The 24,382-nt window shown below is 40.3% G+C and overlaps 1 protein-coding gene across 1 annotated transcript in view; it reads right to left on the bottom strand.

The window, feature by feature from the left end:
* The window catches only part of FAM161A (FAM161 centrosomal protein A), a 28,791-nt gene extending 5,165 nt beyond the window's left edge, over positions 1–23,626 (bottom strand). The window contains exons 1-5 of the mRNA XM_036751679.1: positions 23,483–23,626; positions 8,146–8,393; positions 5,009–6,193; positions 4,358–4,525; positions 2,188–2,287 (exon numbers count right to left, since the gene is read on the bottom strand). Of these exons, the coding sequence (XP_036607574.1) occupies positions 2,188–2,287; positions 4,358–4,525; positions 5,009–6,193; positions 8,146–8,393; positions 23,483–23,626 (1,845 nt within the window). The remainder of the gene's footprint in view (positions 1–2,187; positions 2,288–4,357; positions 4,526–5,008; positions 6,194–8,145; positions 8,394–23,482) is intronic.
* Between the last annotated feature and the right edge of the window lie 756 nt (positions 23,627–24,382).

The raw sequence follows: 24,382 nt of genomic DNA, 5'->3' as shown, positions 1-24,382 counted from the left end.
CAAAGAGAGAACTCCAACAGATGTCTGTGTAAGTGAATTACCAAATTCCTCCACTGCTGATCAATCATGACTCTATCATGCCAGAATTGTGATCTATTTCCCAACTTCTCTTCTGTTTTCCACTTTCCACTCAGGTGGTAATGTAGGATATGCTAATAACAAAATCACTTCTGTTTCCTCCACCACTGACCTCACTTTCCTGATACCACTGTATCTCTAGTCACCCTTGCCAATGACCATTCTTTTTCCCATTCCAGGGAAGAGCCTGTAAATTTCTTGTTCTTTGCTGTTTCTGCCATTTCTACCTCCTTACCTTGTCTTTGACATCATCAGTCAACTTCTCCTCTTAAACCAGTTAAAAAGCATTTATTAAACATCTACTCTGCACCAGGCACTGCACTACATCCTAAGACTATGGCATTTGACTTTTACCAATTTCTCCCCATCCCTATCATTGTAATCTACTTCCTTCCAGGATATTCTCCTCTTCTTCAATGACTTTAGCAACTGGCTCACAGATTTCCTTTTCATCCCTTCCCATTGTTCATAGCTATATGCTAATAATAATGTTCAAAGTTTAAGAAACTATATTTTTGCTGATAATGAACAGGTGTTTTTTCTGAGAGGTAGCAAAAAATAGCAAATCAAAATAAAAATTTCTATATAAACAGTGCCTGAACTTGAAAATGAAATGTTCATTTGCTGTGGTAGAGCTTAAAAAAAGAGATTTCATAAAATTAAGTGGAGAGAGAAGATCAGATAAAGTATGAATAATTCAGGCTCTCTAACAGGTAAAATTTTCTTTTAAACTTTAATTTTGCACATTTATTTTCCATATTTTAAAATATCCATTTGTTCCCTGCTCCTCCCCTTATTTATTAAATATTCCCAAGACTTTAGACTTAGAAACATTTAAGTAATGGGAACTCATAGAATGCTGTAACTGCTTACTAACACTAGAGTTCACCAGTGATGAAGTGGAAGCAGTCTATGATTATGCCTCTGCAGTACAGAATAGAGAAGAGAAAGTCATAATCTGGTTAATCTGATCAACACAGACCTGAGAACTGTGTAATTCTGTCTCCAAAGTGATTTTGTTTTTACTTTGTTATCCTGTTCTGACAACTATACAGGTCATATTAATCACATAATGATAAAATTACTTGGCGCTGCAAACATACAATTTAAAACATGGTTTTCTGTTTGTCTGATTCTAAAACTGACATAAAAAATCCATACCTAGAGGTATGATATAAAATATAATATGACATTATGCTCCAACCAGCATATAAAACCTACATTTGCATCTTTTGAAAAGATATTATAACACTATGATCCTATGTGGATGCGGGAGTAGACTGTGACCAGTATACACACCCCTCTTTGATAAGACCCAACTATTTATCTCTTGAAGACATATATTATAGTATTACTAAGCTTATGTGGTCACAGTTCTAGATAGATATAGCTGTCACTGGGAGGCTTGACTTTTCTAAGAGTTTTTCCAGCCCTAAATCTTTGAGTTTATGATCCTAATTCTCTATAGTTTGTGGCTTAAAATGTATGTTGTTAGTACTACTTCTTCCCTTTCGGGTGGGTTATTTGTTTAAAGCCAAACCACTCATACATATCCTACTTCGGGGGCCAATGAGATGATGACTTAACAGGGATTATGGGCTGTGAAAAGTACTTGGTCTCAAGCTACCATAGGAATTTTTTTTTGTTATGAAAATGCCATTTAAAGAAAACTACAGTTTTGAAAAAAATGTTCTTACAACTTAAAAACTCTGATACTCTGATGCCACACTGATGATTTTTGGTGTTTTTTTAAGTTATGAAACCCCTAAAAATCTTTTCACCATTCAAAATTAAAGAAAAGCTTTACTCTAAGATCTAATTAAGTCAGTTCTGAAAAATGCAAATAACCACTATTTTCAGTCAGTGACTAAAATGCTTCCATGAAAAAAAATTAAGAATACTTAATACAGAAATAAACTTCACATTCTATACAGGCTTAAATCTGTCACTGACATAGCTAAGTTGTCAGATTTCTAAGCAAAATTATCTGGTTAATCTGATGCATTTGTCATAAATACTTCTTAGAGAATCACTTCATAAAAAGGGAAAGTTGGGAGTTGAAAAGATAAGAGCAAAACAACTAAAGAACTAAATGCCAATCCACACAACCTGAGCAACTCTTTCAAACAGTAATGGCCTCTTCTTCAATCTCCTTTCTATTTCTTCTAGTTCTTGTAGGTACTCTTTCATCCTTTCCTTCTCATTCTTTCTATCATTAAAGTAATACAAAAGAAGAAATTAATTTAGTTTTTAAAAGTTATGCTCAAGATAAGAATTACACAGAATAATATGTAGCTTTTCCTAAGACAAATTTTAAAAACAGATTATGTATGAAGTAGCTTACCATATTCCCTTTCTCTAGTCAGACAGAAAATGTACTGGCAGAATCAGTCCATTCATTGGGCATATACTGGCTGCTAATTGGTAGTGAGTAAACAGGACCTGGCCTGAAGAGGTGACTATACACTCTACTAACTAATTAATGTGCAAACCATCCATTTAATAGCTGGCAGATATACACACACAAACTATACCTCTATATACACACACCTTTATACAAGTCACCTAAGACATTTGGGACACCTTATATATTTATCTATCTATTATTCTATCTATCTATCTTTCTATCTATCTATCTATCTATTTATCTACTTGTGATTTCAATGGTGTAGGGAGCTGCCAGTGAGGGAATTCCCTTTCTCCCCATCCATATTGGTCACTGTTTTTCAAGTTCTAGTCTTAAAGAAAGTGTATTGCCCAGAATCACAAAGCCAGGAAGGTTCAAGAATGGGAACTTGAATCAGGTCAATTCTAAGTTAAGGCCTGCTATCTATTTCCCATGCCACACTGCTTCATATCTATCTTCTATATTCCAACCTTTAGGGATGAATCTTAGGTTAGAGAAACAAATACTTTCTCTCATGTACCCAAATCTGAAAATAAATGAGTTTAAGATTTCTTGTGACAGAACTTCATACATATATACACAATGCACACATACATACATGCGTGTCTAGAGATACATACACAGTTCCTAAAGGTCTCACTGTAGTTTTAAGCTTTAATAACTTCAGAAGTATAAATGCTACAAACTTACAAAAAACAATCACTTGAAATTTAATTAAATTTCTTTTATCTTTACTTAGTTTTGTAAATTTTGAATAACAAATTTTTAATGTGAACAAGACTGGACACCCTGGAATTAGGTAATACTGCATATGTGACAGCTACTAGATGATCCCTTGTCAGACCAGTGGAATGGCCAAAGCTCCAGTAGTTTTTCTTTTAGGTCATGCCAAAACTGTCATGTATCCATCAAAATCTTCTTCTTTGCATGATCATACAGTTAGGATTACAAATTAGTCACTGAGTAGTGGCTGAAGAAAGTTTTTCCAAGGTTTGAAAACTGGCTAGAGCGATATAGAACACTAGGTAGTAGTTATGTTGAATTTCAACAAGAATAAAACCAGTATTTTAAAACTTTAAAATACTTAACCTTCCAATTGTTGTTTTTTAAAGTTTGTATAGCATTTATACCTCTGCAGTTACTAAAGTTTAAAACTAAGCCTTTTGGGACATCCTGTACATAGGCCATCAGAAGCGTGTGAGTGTGTGTGTGTGTGTGTGTATACACACATATATGTATGTATTTTAGATACTCATACATATTTATATAGAGATAAAATATAAAAATATATATTTACACACACACACACACACACACACATGCGTGTGCGCACGCAATTTGGTCTTGTTTGGTCTCTGTGTCCCCAGGCAACAATATAAAGACTCTATATGGCAGAACAGTTGCCAGTCTGCATTGATGGAGGGAATTTCTTCCCAGGGAGATGCCTATACTTTCCTTCAAAAAAGAGAAACTTATTTGTGTGTCCACAGAAAAACTCTCTGTAACTCCTATAATAAGAAATGATAATCGTAGTAAGCTATTTTCAGAATAACAACTCTGCTGACCCTTGGTGTGCTAAAAGAACCTAACCCACTTCCCATGGACTTTTCTAAATACTTGAGGTGCCTCAGTATCAGATCATTCCCCTTATACTAATATTGATAATTTTTTAAAAAGTTAATTCTCTTTAAAGGAACATGTTGTAATTGATTAAAACAAATTACTATTTAGTTCATAAACATCGTACTATTTTTAAAATGTTAGGCTCCATTCCTCTCCTGGTTTGGGGGAGATATTTTGCTCTTCAGACACAAACATTCTTGTTAGTCACCAAAATGTTCAGCTAGAATTTCAAGATTCCTTAAATGATACCTGAGCGTTGTCATTCTGGATTTAGACATTTGAGCTAAACTTTGATGTGTATCAATAGCCCGAGCTCGGGCCATCAGGAGTTTTTGCAATTCTCTCATTCTTTGCCTCTGCATAGCTAGACTCCGTTTCCGGTCCTCTTCTAATGTTTTCTTTTCCTCAAGGGATCTCCTGAGGGCAAAATAAACTAAGGCTGAATTCATTTTAAGCCAATGAGAATAGTTTTCAAAAAAGGAATCTACATGGGATAAACTAAAGGAGAAAAACAGGTTGTGGTAGACTGAGATAAAGTAAACCAAGTAACTTAATCATTTGTTCCTTTTGTAAGTGAATAGACTTTAAAAAACAGGAGAACATTAGGCTATTTGATTATGGTCCTTTTCACCCTGGAGAGCCCTGGGGCAGAAAATGTATTTGTGAAAAATACTTTGCCATCCTCAAATGGATCAGTGGGCCCTCGTACCAACACAAAGCACAGCCCGTTCATACCTGCCCACCCTGTGCCACCCACAGAATTTTAACACATACAATTTGATCCAGAGGGTAATGTCTTTCAATTGACCTTGGGCAGTATTTTCCCTTGGACTACTAGTGGTCATTTATCAATCACCGATTAGTGAACCCTGCATCTGAATTATGGGTGTGCTGAGTTACCTGATGGCTTGCTGTCTCCTTCTTGAAGACATAGTAGGTTTGGGAGATTCTGATTCACTTGATTCACAAAGGGTATACTCGGTCTTTGAGCGCCTTGACCGTACTTTTCCTCGAGGAGACAGATAGGGCCAGCGTGTTTCTTTTAATCGTTCTTCATCTGCTTGAATGTCTTCTAAAATTTTCTCCTTTTTGGAGGGGATCCGCAAAGTTAGGAGATCAAATGGCTCACAGACTGTGGTAGGCCTGGGATTCTTTTGCTCCAAGAGCTGCTTCTGAAACTTTGTGTGGAGGGTTTCGAAGTCGGGCACCTGGTACTTGACTTTGTTCCTGTACCTGGTCTTCTCACCCTGCTCTGGGTGCTTTGGCTTCCTCTTGGAGGGTGACTGGTGAGCCTGCATGTTTCTGGGCAATGACGAGCTCTGTAAGAGCTCCTGTGCTCTCATGTGTACCCTAATTTCTCTGAAGAACTCCTCCTCCTTTAGTCTGTTGCTGTGAGTTGAGCTGTAGGTAGACCTAGGAACGGGTTTGGCTTTAAACTGATTCTTTCTCTTTTCAGGCTTCGGCATGTCAGCCAGCTGCACCTTGCGAGCTTCTCTCTTCTGCTCTTCCCTTGCAATAAATGTAAATGGCTTTTGGGAGGCCAGAAGGATCTTTCTGCTTCTCTCCTTCACAGTCTTCTTCCTTTCTTCGTTCCGCTCCAGTATCTCATGATAAAGGGGGAGGAAGACAGACTCCGGCACAGGCTTAGCTCGGAACCTTTTTTTCCGAGCTAGCTCTTCTTCTTGCTTTTTCAGCAGTTTAAACGCCATCTCCATCTCTGACCAGGATTTGAGCCACTCTTTTTTTTTCTTGTCTTCTCGGATGGTCATTTGAAAGGGCTTAGGCACTGTAATCTTTGGCACCCACTCCTTTGGTTTCTTCTCTGGCTTTTCAACTACTGGTGAATCTGAACTGTCAGAGTGAGTATAAGTATAGTCCTTCACGGAAAAGTCATTCCACATATTCTTGATGTATTCCTTAGCAGAAGTCATTATTTTTAATTCATTCATATTTTCTTTTTCTATATTGGAAAATCCAGTTTCAGACATATCTGATACACTAATGGAAGAAGGTTGATTCAAATCAGGCTCCGAAAATGATTTTTGCAAAATGGCAGGTTGATAGGAGGAGGTGATCCACACCGAGCTAAGGAAAAAGTAATGTGTTACATTGTGACCAAATACAGGAAACCACAATAGATTTATATGTGATAAGATCATTGTGTAGTAAGTCAAATGTGACTGAAACAGTATGAGATGATGAAATTACAATAGATGTGGAAGAGATCATAAAAATCACATTGTCTCAGTTCATTTTACAGATGAGGAAAACTGAGGGTCACAGATGAAGTGAGTTAACTGATAATTCATGTTTCATAGAACTTATTTAAAAAGCCCTTTCCTCACAATGTCCCTGTGAGGGAGGCAGGCTAAGAACTGTTATCCTTTTTTTTACAAATGAAAAAATTTGGGCTCAGAGTGAAATGCTCTGTCAGCTCTCCAGTGATAATATAGTTTCTGGCACATAGTAGGTACTTCATAAATGCTTATCTGACTGATGTGCCCACAGTCACAATAGTCTGTAATCAATAGAGCACATCTTAAAAACCTGGAGACTCTTGTGGGGCTAAGTCATATCCTTAGACCAGGGCTGTCCAAAACATGGGCCTTGCGCCCCCATGCGGCCTGCCTGCGTCCACCACAAGCACAGAAATCGACACAAATGCTTTAGTTAAAGCATTTGTGTCAATTTCCACGCCCATAGTAAACACAGGCTGGCAGCCCGCGGTCCATACTTTGGACAGCGCTGTCCTTAGACCATGGATACATTTCCTGGTGCCTAATGAAGAAATGATTAGTAAGTCTTCATTTGGAATGATGAAAGGCTTATCTTTGCTTTTTCTGCTTTGCAGTATGTTGTAGAAACAGCTATATATCCTCTTATATACATGCCCAGTCTGTTCTACAATTAACTCCTTTCTATTTCTACATATAGCGTACATGTATGTATTCGTGTACATTCCTCTGTGTGTGTGTGTATAATTGGATTTGTCCTTAATATGGAATTAGTACAAGTGCATACAATTATGATCGAAGCTGTGATCACAAGTGATCAGGACTCACTGATGCTGCCCAAGGCATGAGGTCAACCCCATTTCATCACCCACTACCTTCACAGGGCTACCAATTTATATCTCCATTCAATTCAGTTCAACAAACAGCTATTTAATGCTCCCTATATTCAAGGCACTATATCATGGGATCATACCCAAATTATGAATCAAGTATTCCTCTGTGAGCCTATACCAGGGATGGGCAATAAAAGGGAACAGGTGGGGGAGGCTACTCAATCCTGACCTCTGACCTAAAATGTATGAGCCCTCTCCCTTTCCCACCAATCTGAACAAACCTGCTGTACACCCTAAGATCAAGCATATTTGGGCAGCTCTCTGTCTGACAGGACTGGAGTACCTGTCTGTCTTTTCTCTATTATTTCCATTCAATGATTCAACCTTGGTGGTAAGTGGGTCAAATAGTTCTTTTTACGTGAATCTTGAAAGAACTTGGTCTTCTGTACTGACTGACCCCAAGTCTTGTGACTCCAAGCCCAGTGTTCTTCCTGCCAGACAACAATGTCCCTCCAGTGCCTCCGTAGTAGAGTTGGAACCAGAACTTGAGGATACTTTAGGGATGTCAGATAGAGGGAAAGAACACTGACTCATAATCCAGGGAGCTTTCTACCATACCCTGAGTGCAATTCTGTTAGTTTACATATTGTGTAAGGCCTTTAAAATGATGTGTTATCATAGATGATTACGATGGTCTAGACTGGACAGAAATGCAAATATTTCTACATACCACTGGCTGGAGAGAAGACTGAGACTATGACCACTGGATGAACATGAATTAAAAAACAAACAAACAAAACAATCTTCTAGTAAACATTTATACGTGTATCATTAAGTGTATGTAACACGTACACATGTGATGGAAAAATACCCTTATGCTATTTTGAACCATTTATTTGTTCAGCACAATAAATCATTTCTGAGATTCAATCCAAGAAAATGTAGAGGGAATCATTAAAAACAAACTTACCTAAAACATGGGCCAGGCATTTCTTCCTTCTTGGTCTCTGGCTGCACTGCCTTTAAGTGTAATTTATTTTGATACAGTTTCTCCAATTTTGCCATCGTTTTCATGTGGGCTGCCTTCAGCTCTTCAAGCTTTCTGTAATACTCTTGATTGGAGTCACAGATTTCAGAAGTGCTCACTAAGTCCTCATAGCTCCTATGCTCTTGAAAACTTTGCTCATCCACCAGAGAAACGTCAGTACCAAAATCATCCTAGGAGGAAAAAAAATCTATTCTTTTAAGAAGGAATTTGAAATTCCTGCAATTTATACATTTTAAATGTCTAGAACTGGAAAACTAACGATGATCATGATGACAAAATGCTTTTTTGATATAGTACATTATGATAGCTATAGACATACTGGGTTCTAAAAAAACAAGCCATGCCTGCTTCTCTTGACATTTCACCAACTTCATCATAAAAAACACAAAACCTGGCAGAAGACAGAGGTAGGCAGAGAAAGAGAGAGGGAGAGGGAAAGGGTGAGAGAGAGAGAAAAACAGAGGAAGAGGGAGGAGACAGAAGGAGGCAGGGAGAGAGAAAAAAAGAGAGGGAGAGAGAGAGAAAAAGAGAGAGACGGAGGGAGATAGACAGACAAACAGAGATAGACAGACTGAGAAACCAAACACCTGCCTGGTGTAGTGCCCAAATGGAATGTAAATTTCAATCTCTGAAATTTTTTTCTTCTTTTTTTTTTTCTTAAAGACCAGCCTTAACCCCAAATCACTCTGGCTCTCACTGATTGGCCAACAACAGGTCCCAGGCCAAGGCCTACTTGATCATAGTTTGGGTGCTAATTGGCTCAGAATGAATGTAAATAGCAATTGTTTTGGTTTTGGCCAGAAACCCTGAGGTTTCCCCTCCCAGATTGCTTTTTTTAAAAAAGAGGTCATTTTTTGCCTCAATTTTTATTAAGCTTTAATCACTGAATGGGCACTGCCTCAGTCAAACAGAGACATTAGCTTGTAAAGGCCAAGGTCCCCCACTGCATCCTGGGCAACTATATTTGGCAACTGGACCCAGATGGCTCCGGAGGAGAAAGTTGGGCTGGTGACTCTGCATAGCCCTCCCTCACTTAAATCCAATTCATCTGCATGTCATGATGTCACCTCCCTGATGTCATTGTCATCTTCCAGAATGAAGGACAAACAGCAGCAAGGAATGAAAAGGTCACATTCTAGAGGCTCCTAAATTGGCTATTTAGAGGCTTTACCTCTTGGACAAGCCTGAGTTCACTGGAGAATGTAGAGATGCATAGTTGAACTTCAGAATAATGAATGAGTGAAAACTCATTAAGTACTTACTATATGCCAGGCTCTATGCTAAGCTCAAATATTTAAAAACTGACCTCCTGCCTTCAAGGAACTTCCATTCTACCGTCAACTCCTTGGGAATCTCTAGGCCCCTGCCCTGTGCTGATTAGCAGTTTCTAATATTCCTCCCTTGCCAAGGTCATCTCCTAGAAATCTCTGCTCTGACCTGCAGTTTCTAATACCCCCAAGAAGATTCCCACATACCTCAGCAGTTTCTAACTGCCCCTGTTCTTGCGTAGAGATAACTGCAAGGACACCTCAACGCTCCCTCCTGCAGTCTGGTTGCTGTCCGTATTCTATCCTTCCTCCTGTTTGCCATAACTAAACCCTATAAGAATCCCCTTTCTCCCCTCCCTTCCTGGACACCCTGTCTGAAAAGGTGGCCTGTTGTCTCTAACTGCAATTCCTCAACCACGAATTAATGCTCACTTGTTTTACCGATCATCTAATTGGTCAGGCTGACACTTCTAAGGGAAGACAATGCATACAGCATGAAGGAAGGGAGTTTTGCTTTGGGGAGGTGGAAAGTGAAGTGAGGAATGATGTATGCTTATGTGTGGGCAGGTGCATGATGAGATGGCTGGATGGGTTGAGAAACTAAAGCATAGTCCACCATTTAGAGCTTGCTGAAAATAGAGTGGGCTAAGTGGGTTGTTTTGCACTCGTGGTCACCAATCCACTGGGGTGGGTCCCTGGGCAGGAGCTCCAAAGATAAGCCAGAAGTCTGAAGACTCCAAAACTATTTGGTATCTATAGTAGGGTAGGGGTTGGTAGCAAACTACAGTAAAATATTCTGGGCCCTGAACTGGAATGAAACAACTCTCACAGGTGAATTTTCTAGAATAAATTCACCCGAAAAGATACTAGCATTTAAAAGATTGGAACTTAGAAATGCAGGCTGTTTGGGCACAATGGTACACACCTGTAATCCCAGCTATCAGGGGAGCTAGGCTGGTGGATCTTTGGAGTTCGGGAGTCCTGAGATTCAGAGGGCTAGTGTTGATCAAGCATCTGCATTATGTCCAGCACTACTCTAGTAAGCCCCTGGGAGAAGGGAGTGATCGGGTTGCCTAGGGAGGGGTAAACCAGTTGATGCTGGAAATGTGACCGGTCAAACTCCAAGCTATACAAACAAATCCACTAGCACTTCATACACTAGTTATAAAACAAAGTCTGCCATGGATCCTGAGGAATCTAAGCAGGTGGCTAGGACCTGATCTTACATGACTGACCTCTGTGAAACACACAAAGGGGGCTGTCAGGATGTGGATGGTTTGGGTAAAACACCAGGCCATGTTCACTATCTAGAGCTCTCAGGGGATGGAAAGAGGAAAATGGGAGGGATTCACAGGACAGTTCGCCTACCATTGTCCCATGCCTCAGGCAATCAACATTTTTAACCACCTTTTCTCTTCTGAGGTACATACAATTCTGGCTATCCCATCCTCTCCCAGGGCCATCTCCAGTCATCCTGAGCTTTTTCTTGCCACTGGGCCCAAATGGCTCCAGAGAAAGTCAGGCTGCTGACTTTGCATAGCACCCCCCTCACTTGAACGCAATTCACTTGCAAGTCATGGCATCACCTCCCTGATGTTATGGTCCCCTTTGAAAATGAAGGACAAACAACAACAGCAACAGTCATCCTCAACCCATTACTTTTAAAATTCTGCCTCTGACACTTAAAAGTTATGTGACCCTGGGTAACCTTTCTTACTTATAAAATGGGAATAATAATAGTCCTCAACCCTCGAGATGGTTATAAGGATCAACTGAGATAACGTATGTGAAGCATCCTGACAATGTTTCAACGTGCCATTGCCACACACGGAGACCAATTCACTAAACCACCCTTCCCCACTCTGGAGTTCCTCACACCACACAGGCCGCTATGTAACCATATAGTCTGTGGCAGAAAATCATGTGTAAAAAGTGATCTTGTTCTCTTTCCACGTCTTCATCAAGACACCTGCATATGTGCATGACAACAATAACTCCAACTCACTTATATAGTGCTTTAAGGTTTATAGAGGGTGTCCCTCATAACCCTGTGAAATAGGTACTGCACTTTACAAATGAGCAAACTGAGGCTTGAGTTGTCTGTGATCACTCAGGCAGTATCTGAGGACAGATCCAAACTGAGGTCTTCTGACCTCAAGACCAGCATCTTATCTAGTACGTTAAATTATCTTTTTTCATAAAGATTTGATATGGATGACAAAGCAGATATGTTGCTTATATCTTTTGTTACCTTTCTTTGGTAAACAAATTATCTAATTCTATTTGTTTTTTTTTTCTATTCTCTAAAATTTTTCCTTTTCTTGGTTTCTTGAAAACTAATCCCAAAAACTGAGTCACCTTCAGCATTTATTTCTTCTACATGCATTTTGTTAGGTTGAGTTCATTCTTAGTGACTTCACATTCTTAAGGGCTTCTGCCATTTTCTCCTATAAATAAACATACTGGATATTTAGATGGTAGACTCCAAATATTCCACTATTCATTAACTGATTCACTCAGTCAACAAATATTTATTAAGTGTCTAATGTGAACAAAGCACTGTTTAGCCCTGGGATACACAAAGGTAGTTATAATACGTGACATAACCAGGACTTTAAGGAGTTTATAATCTGATGGGCAGGAAAAAGCACATACACAAAATAACTAAGATACAGAGGAGAGAAGAATACAAATCCATTCCATTTGGAGTCCGTTGGCTGACTTCCCCCTCCTAGTTTCATTTACAATGCTCTTAGGTTGATCAGGCTTGGCTAGATGTCATTCCAAGCTTTCTAAAGGTTCTTTTTCTTTAATGAAGCTTCCCTAAACCAGTGCTGCTAGCGGCCACTAAGTCTCTCTTCTCTTTTGTTGGCTGAATTTGCTTCTGGTCTCTTCAGTCTATTCACTTAGAAGCTGTTTTGTCTTGGTAAAACATCTCTAAGAGACAGTAATAGAAGCAAAGTCCTTAATTTTGTCTATTTTTTTTGAGTTGACAGTTTAATAGGTTAGGCTCCTGCATTCAGTGTTCTCCACTCATCTTTTTCCTTATTTTCTGAGTTATATGTCATATTCATTTGGTTTTGAAACTTTAGATGAATATTATTAACATAAGAACCAACTTTACAAATAATCACATCTTATAATATTTTACCTTACATAACAAGTGGATGGCCTAATGTTTACAAAAAATTCTAATAACTATACCATATATTTTAATTTACTGCATAGTACCAGAAGAAAGAAAAAAATTTTCTTGGCTTTATTTTTTCAAGACCTTAAATTAGGTCCATTTCCCCTTAGTTTTAAAATTATTTATTGGTTGCTTTAAATATAGCCTTTAGATAAGAGCAGGGGTTCTTAACCATTTTTTTTTTGGTCATTATCTCCTTTGGTAGTCTGGTGAAGCCTCTGGACCCTTTCTCAGAATGTTCAAAAAAAAATGCACAGAAAAACAAAGGAAACCAATTACACTGAAACACAATCATTAATTTTTTTTTTTTAGTTCACAGGCCCCAGATTAAGAACCTCTGCATTAGAGGAATAATCTTAAGTGGACTGGTTTGACCCATTTAAAGCATAAATCCTTTCAGCACAGATTATTAATCAGTAATTAGAAATTATAAATAGAGGGAAAGGAGTAATTTAAATATATTATGTCCTTGATTGATTCTGCTAGGCAATACTAGAAACAATGAAGACATTCTGCATATACAAGAAGTATCTCTCATGCTTTGGAAAGGTTTTTGAACTACTAATCGTAGGCTAACTACCTAATATCAAATGGTTACCCCAACACAGAGCTCACTGAAACTGTAACTTTAGATTACTTTTATATCAAATTTCATTAAAATGATTTAATTTTCATTATCACAAATTATAAAATGTGGCTTAGAATGCACACTTTTCCCTCCCATGGAATCACAGACCAAAATCATTCTCCTTGTGACCAGAATACCTCTTTGCCTTAAGGAAAATTCACAGCACTATCAGATATGCCTGTTTAAAGTAACGCATAACACGTATTTCATCTGGTGCCATTCACTGGTTCTGAGAAAGACGCGATTCTTTCTGTGTCTAAGTCTCTGATTCACTAAACATTAGAAGGCTCTGTTAGTTCCCTCCCTAAAATTTAGAGTATAAAAGTCTTGCCGCAAAATCTTGAGGCTATGTACTTTCTATGATAATAGTAAATATTAAATACAAACTATAAAACCTAAATAAAGACTTTAATGAGTCTGACTTCATAAGTATGATTTGATTTTGAGTGTTTAGCTCCAAACTTCAATGTTTTCTAGTTTGCAACAAACGTGACACTGGAATCACTCTTCCTTTTCTCGGTATTACTGGCAGCCACAGTAATTTAGTTTTAGTTAAGAAATTAACAGAATATAGGGATGTTTATACACATACAGTAAATAACATCAACAGTAAGGAAAGTGATGCTCAAGGGCATCAATCTCTCTGCACATGAAGGAGTAGCTCAAGGTACTGTCTGACATTCTAGGCAGTTGGGGAAGGGGGTATGATAGTGCGGCTTTTCTTATGATGTATGAAACAATTCTGGGCAAAACAACATTTCTATACAACGTCTGGAATAGTTTGTATTTAATCTTTATTAGTTACTCCTCAGATCAGTACTCTGAGAAGTACTAAACATGAGTTTATTACATTTTATAAATGTAATAGATAATTAAATATTCAGAGACCCAGAAAATCATTTCTACACAATTATGTAAAAAATTAAGGTCCAGGGCCCACCTCAATTCCACAGACATTTATTAAGCACCTACTATTATTATAACGCAGAGTTATAAAACCCAAGGCTTAAGAACCAGAGTAAATGTAAATGGGAAATATTTAACAAAATAAATACAAATATACAGATAATGTTAACATATGGCTTTTGAGGTCAATAAGCAGCCACAGGGATCCTTTTGTATGGTTTAATGGTTTCTACTGGAGTTTGATACCATTCTTACAAAGCACAGCATAAGGGACAGTAATACGAGAGCTGTGCTCTCAAGAAGTTTACAATCTAACGTGGGAAAAAGATAAGTGCATGAATACCTTCAGTAGAAGACAGCCAGGTACATGCTACAGAAATCTGAGTAGGGAGCCTTTTTATGGCGTTAGTAGGGAAGGCTTCATGAGGAAGATGACACTGGAGTTGGGTGTACAGTGGGGTCTGTTCCAGGCATAGAGAAGGCCATGAGCAAAGGTAGAGAAATGGGGGAGGAGGAGAAGATGAACGAGGGGGAATAGTTTAATTTAGCTGGAAGAGGAAATACATAAAGGAGAATAACATGAAATAATACTGGACAAGTAAGCTGGGGCCAGACTGTGGAGGACCTGGTTGGGAATTAACATGCTCCCACAAAGCCAATTTTATTTCCCAGGCAAAGAGAGTACACCAGAGGTTCTAGAGCGAAAGAGTAACGTTATCTTAAAGATGTGTTACCAAAATTATTATGACAGTGGAGTGGAGTATAGGTTGGAGAAGGAATAGACTGCAGGTAAATATTAGAAAGTTACTACATACAATATAAGAAGAGGTGGTTGCAGCAGAAATGTCAAGGAGGGGACAAAGCTGGTACAGAGATTTCCAGCCAGATGGCTGCCTGAGCTGAGGCAGGCAGCCTAGCTCCCATACATATACTCTAGCAAAAACATGAAAATAATATCTGACCAGATAATTATCAAGAAATTCAAAGAGAAACTATAGTAGGTGACTTCATTCATCTCAGAACAGCACAAAAGTCAGCCAGAAACCCACAGGCCATAGGAAAGGTAAACCATCACCCAGGCAGGCAAACATGGTAGTGGCTTTCTAGCAACCAGACAATGGTCAAAGATAGATTTGGTCTGCCAGCCTTTAAATTTTGAAGTAGCAAGAGTGAAGGGCTGCCCCAAGAAAGTCACAGAAGAGGTGAGAAACCCACATCGGAGACCCTAGAAGTCAATGGGAGTGGCAGGAACTCTTTGCAGCAGTTAGTAGACCAGGCTACCTCAGACCAACAGGTTCCCAGTTCCTAACACTCTGTATTGAGATGCTATACAGGGACCTGAACCCCAATGATTTGGTAAGAAGAAAGGGACCTGACCCCAGCAGGTAGAAATTAGTGCAGGAATCCAGGAGACCCAGGTTGAGACCAAGCAGGGTCAACCACCCCACCCAAAAATGCAACTATGGGTAATATCTGGCACAAAGCCTCAATTTAGGAACTAGGGAGGGTAAGATGAGTAAACTGATGGTACAGACCACTATAAAGCATTATAACAGATCCAGAGATAACACAAAAATTCAATCTACAAACAACTATAAGTATAGATTCAAAAAAAAAAAAGGATTTCCCACAAGGATTACATAAATATCCTGAAGAAATGAAGCATGAGACAACAAAATAAAATAAAAGCTTTGGAGGAAAGAAATGGAAGATTAATTTACCTTCAGCCAAGTAATGGACACCCTGACAATCAGAACAGACTAAAAAGAAATTAAATTACCAAATAATTCTGCTCATTTCACATGCTAGCAAGGATATGCTTAAGATTCTTCAAGCTAGGCTTCAGCAATATGTGAATCAAGAATTACCAGAAGAGCAGGTTGGCTTTCAAAGAGGCAGAGGAACCAGAGACCAAATCGCCAACATTTGTTGGATCATGGGAAAAGCAAGAGAGTTCCAGAAAAAAAAACCACATCTATTTCTGCTTCATTGGCTACACTAAAGCCTTTGATTGTGTGGATTACAACAAATAGGGCAAGTCCTCAAAGAGATGGGAGTACCAGATCATCTTACTTGTCTCCTAAGGAACCTGTACGTGGGCCAAGAAGCAACAGTTAGAACTGAACATGGAACAACTGATTGGTTTAAGATTAAAAAAGAAGTATGACAAGGCTGTATACTGTTATCTTATTTATTTAACTTACCTGCAGAGTACATCATGTGAAATGCCAGGCTGAATAAGTCAAAAGCTGGAATTAAAGTTGCTGGGAGAAATATCAACAATTTCAGATATGCAAATGATATCACTCTGATGTCAGAAAGTGAAGAGGAATTAAGAAGCCTCTTGATAAGGATGAAAGAAGAGAGTATTAAAGCTGGCTTGAAGTTTAACATAAAAAAAAAAAAACCCTAAGATCTTGTTAAGTGGTCCCATCATTTCCTGCCAAATAGAAAGAGAAGAAATGGAAGCAGTGTCAGGTTTTACATTATTGGAATCAAAGATCACTGTAGATGGCTACTGTAGCAATGAAATTAAAAGATGCTTGCTCCTTGGAAGGAAAACTATAGCAAATCTAGACTAAAAAGCAGAGACATCATCTTGCCAATGAAGGTCTGTATAGATAAAACTATTGTTCTTCCAGTAGCAATGTACGGTTGTGACAGTTCAATTATAAGGAAAGCTGAACACAGCAGAAATGATACTTTTGAGGTGCTAGAGAAGATGTTTGAGAATCCCTTGGACAGCAAGTACATCAAATTAGTCAATACATAAAGAAACTGATTCAGGCTATTCACTGGAAGGTCAAATACTGAAGCTGAAGCTTAAATACTTGGCCACATAATGAGAAGATGGGACTCATTGGAAAAGACCCTAGTGTTACGAAAGACTGAAGGAAAAAGAAAAAGGGGACAGCAGAGGATGAGAAGTATAGACTATCATGGAAACAACAAACATGAACTTGGACAGAATTCAGGAGATAGTGGAAGATAGAAGGGCGTGGCATGCTATAGTCCACGGGGTCATGAAGAGTCAGACACAAATGAATGACAACAAATAGAAATGAATGACTCCACGAGATAGCAAGAATATTAGAACAAAAGACTGAAAAAACAAGAAAATGTAGGAAAGCTGATATTAATAGTATATGATCTAGGAAAAAAGGATAAAAAGAGATAAATTTAAGGATTATCACATTCTCTGAAAACTATGATTTAATAAAATCTTGGATTCTCTATTCCAAGAAATCATACAGAAATCCCGCCTAGATCTCATCAGAATCAAAGGGCAAAGTAAAAACAGACCCCTCTGAAATAAGTCGCTTCCTGAAATAAGCCCCCAAATTAAAAGTTCCAGAAATGTCATAACCAAAATCCAGGGCTTCCAGGTCAAAGAAATACTGTAAGCAGCCAGAAAGAGTTCAAGAGCCTAGAAGCCATAGTCAGGTTCACATAAAACCTGGTAAATACCACTATAAGTCAGAGATCTTGGAATACAATATTCCAAAAGGCAAAAGAGATAAATTTACAGCCACGAATAATTCACCCTAACCTGATATTAATAATCCTATAGGGGGGAAAATAGATCTTTGATTGAATAGAAGGCTTTTAAGCATTCTTGATGAAAAGACCAGAGTTGAGAAGGGCTTTGAAATGCAAACACAAACAGTCAAAAGAAACCTAGAAAGGTAAATTTATTTGAGGAATTGAAAGATCATCATCATCATTATCTATAAGATGATGAAGGGCTAACATTCTAATAGGGAGAAAAGAAACAAGTGTCCCTTCAAAACTTTAATATCTTCAAAGGGTATTTAGAGACTTTAATAAAAAACAAACAAACAACAAACAGAGGTCCTGGAGGTTGGATTAGTTCTGTTTTGACGGTTTTAGCAGGGGAAAGAAAAGGACGGAGAAGGGATACGCTAGTGTAGAAAGAAAGAAGGGAACGGAACTTACTATTTCTGATAATTGGGGTGTGTGAGAAAAAGAGTATACACACATAGAGAATGGTGATGAGAGTGGGCATCAGATTAACTTCACTCTTATCTCAAGTGGACAAAGGAGGGCTGAAAACACATGCAGAGTTTGGTATAGAAATATATCAAATACAAGAGGGAAATACGTAGGAACGGAATAAGTAGGAATTAGTTAATTATGATAATAACAAAGAGGGAATAATCACAAGCACAAAAGTGAAGAGAACCAGAACAATGTACATAATGATAAAAACACTGTAAAGAAAGAGAACTCAAAAAGACTCAAGCAATAACCAATCATACCTCCAGAGAACTTACGATGAAGCACGTTACCTAGCTATTGACAGGGAGGTGATGGATTCAAGATGACGAAGAAATAGAATTTTCAGGATGGTCACTGTATGTATTTGTTTTGGTTCCATTACGCTTATTTGCTACAAGTTTCCCTCTCTCCTGTTTTCAATTGAGGTGGGGTTGGGGAGTACTGATGGTGATGGAAAAAAAGAAAGGAAGGAAGGAAGAATAGAAGAAAAGAAAGAGAAAAAAAGGAGGAACCATTGAAATATTTTTAAAAGTTCAGAGGAATACAGAAAGTCCAGAAGGAAACACAAGCAGGGCAGTTTTGAAAGTACTGAGTTGAATTTATTATATACTTTAAAAAAAATCAAGCAACATGGAATAGAAATTCAGTTTCACATACGTTTCTTTTTGTGTTCCAATAAAATGTCTCAGAAAGTTTATAGGACTGTAGTGTTTAGAACTAGAGTGGACCTAAGAAGCCATCTAATACAATCCTCTCATTTTACAGATGAAGAAAGTGAGGCCCAGAGAGATTAAATGACCTGCCCAAGGTCAAACGACAAGTAAATGGCAGAGCTGGAATTGGAACCCAAGTCATCTAACTCCAGATCCAGCAGTCTTTCCTCCGTAGCACAGCACTTTTCAAGGAGGATGATTACTAACCTTGGTGGGAACAGAAGCCAGATAACAAAGGGTTGAGCAGTGAATGTAAAATATTCTTGTTCAGTTGACCCTTGAAGTAGTGAGAGCAGCTCTGCCTTCTCAAGGACTGCCCTTCTCCAATTAAGCCATAAAAGAGGGGCAGGAGTCTTAAGAATTAGAGCTGCCCAAAAGTGGAATGGGCTATCTTCGAACGTACTGAGCTTCCCCTTATTAGAGGTCTTCCCATAGAAGAGGGGTTCCCAAATCTGGGGTGCGTGTACTACTTTGGATACAAAAAGCTTGTCAAGGGCATACAGCACATAGTTGGTAAATAACTCTATTACCCTAATTAAATTAAGTAGCTTTTTTTCTTTATATGTGAATATGCATGATAAACAATAGATTTCTTTTCCACCACTCTGGTCTGTGGCGATTCCACACAGTCTGCCTGGTCCCTTGGGGAACACTCCATCCTGACGCTGACTCAATGATTGGTGAGACCTGGCCTGGAACTGTCCTATTATGAGGCCAAACCATGCCGCTCTCTCTCTCTCACCCCTCCAGGTTGTTCCCACCACTCCAGTTGTCTGACCCCCTGTCAGTTCATTTTCCTTCTTCCCCTTCCCTCTTTTCCAACTCCCCTTCATGTTTTGTCTTCCCCTATTGGAATTGAAGCTCCTCGAAAAGCAGGGACCTGTGGTTTTGCTTTGTTTTCTCTTTTGGGTCCTCTTAGCCCTTGGTGTAACACTGGGCACACAGTAAGCACTTACCAAAAGCTTATTCTACTTACCTGTCTACTGATCTTGAATATTGAATAGGCTGGGAAAAGGCCTGAAAACCAAGGGATATAGGGACCAAAAAATGTCGGGAGCTCCTGTAGAGGCTGTTCAAACACTTGTTAGAGATGCTGAAGAAAGATTCTAGTTCAGGTATGGACTGGACTATGTGATTCTGAGGTCCTTCCCAAAGATCATTCAAGAACTTTCTATTTGTTTTGTACATACTCATATATGTACATGTAAGCTCCTTGAGGGTAAAGAATTTTATCTCTGCAACCCCCAAGCCTAGCATAGTACCTGGCAGGTGCTTAAATTCTTGCTGAGAGTGAGGACAAAAGGGGTGGATTTGGGAGCTTAAGGGGAGGAGTAGTTTTGGAGCCTCAGCTACGAGGGTACAGAAAAAGGTTAATTAGAGTGGAGTAAAATGACTGGCGGTCAGAAATGGCCTAGCTCTTGATTTCCTTCAAAAGCTTGGAGACGCGGTGAGGAGGCAGGCCCTCCTTTCCTCCTAATTTCTTTAGTTCTGTTAAGGGTACTGCCATCTTTTGTCACCCAGGTTTAAAACCTTGCAGCCACTAACTCCCTCTGCCTCTTTCTAATTGATTGGCAAATGTTGTCAATTATCTCTCTGAAGCAGCCCCTCCTCTCCGCTCACATTGCCACTGTCCTGGGCCACAATTTCATTGCCTCTTGCCTGGCCTATTCCAATGGTCTCCTAATTGGCCTCCCTGTTTCAAGTCTTTCCCCTCTCTAATCCCATCTAGTTGCCAAAGGGATTTACAGGCTGTCCCTTCATGCCTCAAGCGCCCTCCCCTCTAACCTCCATCTCTTAGAATCCCTAGTTTCTTTTGGAAATGTCTTTCCTGACCTTCCCCAGCAATATCACTTTGTATTTACTTTGTATATATTATACATCTCCTTCAATGTGTACATGTGTATCCTACTATAGAATTTAAGCTCCCTGGGGACAGACTGTTCAGTCTTTGTATCCCTGGGGCCCAGCACTATGTCTAGCACATAGCAGGCATGTAGGATTAAATACATTTCTGACCACTCTCTTCAACTGTAAAATGGTGGGGGTGGTTTCAGAGGTCCGTCTCAGCCCTAGTTCCATGTTCCTGTGATAGTCAACATGCCACCCTGCTAACTCCTCTACTCTCTTTAGTGTTCCTTCTCCAGGCATACACTACCCACTGGCTGGCTACAGCCTACCCCAAATCCCCAGGTCACCCCCTTTAGTATTTAGAAGGATTAGAAGCTGAGAGAGGTCATCTGGTCCAGTATCACTATACAATTGAGGAAACAGAGCCCTAGACAGTTTAAATGATTTACCCAAGGTCACACAGCTACTTAGAGGTGGAAATGGCATTTGAATTCAGGTCTCCTGGCTCCCCCACCCAGGGTTTTTGCTTCTACACCATACTATGTTCCTAAACCACTTGTAGTGCCCTCTTAACTCAGTTTTGCCCTTTGTACATTGCAATTCTAAAAAAAAATTAGTGAGATTAAAATTAAGCAAACTGAACTGTAATATATGAGACCTATCTATTATTAACTGTCTTCAGATTTAGATTTGCTAAACTATTTTGTTTTTTGGTAAATGAAAAGCTTCAGACATATGGCATGAATGAATTCTAAGCTGCGAGTAGAGATTTATACAAGTAGATTGATGGCTTTTAGCTGGACGTTTTAGCTGGACACCTGTTCAGTAGTTTATGTGAAAGGAATAAAGAGAAGTCTTTGCTCATCAGCCAGTAGCCAGGTGTCCCAGATACATAAGACACTGAAATCTGAGCACAATGCAGCAGAAAAGACCCTGGCTCTGGAATGAGAAGCCTTGGGTCCAAATCCTGCCTCCAGTGATTACTACCTGTGTGACCTTGGGCAAGTCTCTGTCTCAATGAATCTCATATTTCTTCATCTGTGAAATGACAAGGAGAGGCCTCTCCACCATCTTCTGCCAAATGAGTTCCTAGACGGTTTCTGAAATAGAAGGGGAAAACAAGGAGCAAACAGTGCCCTTCCCCTCAAAAACCAAAGTGGTCAGGGTGGGCTTCTCCCCTTGTCTTCCACCTCTGCTCCCATCCTGCTGCAGTGGCCCGGGACCCACACAGACTGCCTGCCTGCTGACTCACATGGCTTGGATGACATGGAGGTCACCAACTATTCTTTCCTGTGAGAGGTGAGGTCCACCAGGCCTTACTACCCTCCCTGCTACTTCATCCTTGCCCTGCCAAATTGAAGCTCTGTCATCTGACCTAAAGACATAACCTTGGGTCATGCTGTCTGCTCCCACCTCCCAGTCCATTTAGGGCTTTGGTCTTTTCCATCTGCCCTGCAGCTGAACTTTCTACATCACCTCCCCTAATTAAAGTAGGAGATCTCAGAGAGGAGAGGCTGTATAGCCTTTTCTACGTCTCCTAAGGGATTAGCACAGTGCTTGCCTCACAGTTGACACTTAATATTTTTTCATCCATCCATCTATGGCCCTCTAGATCCCTCCCAGTTCTAGGTCTATGATTCTGTGACCTTCTTGACCAAAAACTCAATTTTAGGCACACAAGTGAGAGATCCAAGAAAACCATATGACACATTAATTAATTCAACGATTCTTTGTTCATTTTTTCCATCCACTTTTTAGATCAAGCTCTTGGTATTTTCCATAATAAATATCCAACTTGCTTTCCTTTGCATTTATTTTGCTAAATAAGACCCTACTATTAGTAGCCTGCCTATAGTACATTAATTTACACAACTCTCACTACACAGCAGACTAGAGGCACCGTCAGAGAACTCTTTATTTATTTTCTGCAGGCTTTCAATTACTAAGGCCCTTCAAAATCAAGTATGAAAGGGGTACAGCTGAAACAGCCGATTCCAGTATATCAGAGAGGTACTGAAGTCAAATAAACCAGTAATTTGTACTCCCTAAAATAAGATTAAGACACTGCATCTAAATGTACCAGGATTTTTTTTTTGAAAAGCCATCACCTACTGCTTGCCAGTCAACAAGCATTTATTAAGTGCTTACTATATGCCAGGCACTTTGAAAAGCAGGAGGATTAAAAGAGGAGTCCCTGACTTCAAAGTACACACATTCTAATGGTGGGGCAATACACGCTTATTAAGCACCGAATGTACAAAGAAAGGCAAAAACTGCTCCTGCCCTCGAGGAGCTCACAATCCAACGGGGGAATTAACAACTATATCCGCACAAGATACATTTAGCATAAATAAATGGCAGAGGGGGGTAATTTCGGAGGGAAGGACTGAGGAAAGGCTTCTTTAACAAGGCGAGCTTTGAGCTGAATCTTTTAGAAAGCCAGGAAACGAAGATAAGGAGGGAGAGCAGGTCAGGCATGGGGCACAGCCAGGCCAAAAGCACGGAGTCGGGAGATGGCGTGTGGGGGGCGCGGGTCAGCACGGAGACCATTAGTCCACCTTCCTCCTCCTACTGAGAAGCACTTCGGGGGGCTGAAGGAGGACTACGGAGACCGGCCAAAAGCCAGGGTCAGGGCCAGGGGTCTGTGCGGGGTCTCCGCCCTCCGCCCCTGCCCGGAGCCCCCTACCTCCTCCTCAGTCGTTTCCTCCTCCGTGGTCTCGCCGGCGCGCTCCTGTTCGTAGAAGTCGAAGCGTGGCGACCTGGAGCGGGATTCCAGTGGGGCCTGGAAACTGAACGAGGCGAGCACCGTCGCTCGACTGGAAGCGTCCATGGCTCCGGGATGTTGCTACTTACTTGCCCGCCGAAGTTTGAGCTAAGCTAACTCTGGGCCAGCAGGGGGCGGCTCCCCGCAGGGGGCGTGCCCGTTACCGGGGCGCCGTAACCCGGGACGCCGCGCGCCGTGCTACGGGAACCCTTGAAGGACCAAAGTCCTCGCCTCGAAGCCCAGAGCAAAGGCCCGGGGGTCCCTAAGGACACCTGGGGGCTCATTGGGGCCTGTCCCTTCCCATCCCCCCCCTTTTCTAACAGTTGGCCCAAGGGAGTCCCTCTCCTTCCCTCCCGCCTCCGGGATTCAGCGTAGGCACCGGGTGATTGATGACATCACGGCACGTGCGGACCACCCATTAGAGGGAGCCACAGAGCATTCCTCGAACTGGTTTCCTTTAAGAGGTCAAAAAAAACGATGCGCGCTCTCGATTCTAGAGGATGCGCGGCCCCGCGGAAAGATAGTGGCCGCTTCAACTAACATGGCTGCCGGGAGGGCGGGCGAAAGAAACGGTGTTGCTTGTGAGGATTGGCCAGCGTGCGCGAAGGAAAGCACCAATCAGGGAGTAACAACTCTTTGGTCTGGGCAAGGCCAATGGCAGCCCCGGGTTCTGCCGTGCTTTGTCTGCTCTTAGAGTAAGGGACTGCGCAGTTTAGTTCAGGCGGCCTACTTTTATGGCAAGGCTTCTGCATAAATTTATCCTTTTGGGGACAATGCGGGGGGCGGGAGGGGGAGTGACCCCAACCTCTGCTCAGGTAGCCA

Source organism: Trichosurus vulpecula, chromosome 3, assembly GCF_011100635.1.
Source record: "Trichosurus vulpecula isolate mTriVul1 chromosome 3, mTriVul1.pri, whole genome shotgun sequence".
Taxonomy (NCBI): Eukaryota; Metazoa; Chordata; class Mammalia; order Diprotodontia; family Phalangeridae; genus Trichosurus; species Trichosurus vulpecula.
Note: the sequence above shows the minus strand (reverse complement) of the source record. Positions and strands in the feature narration are given on the sequence as shown.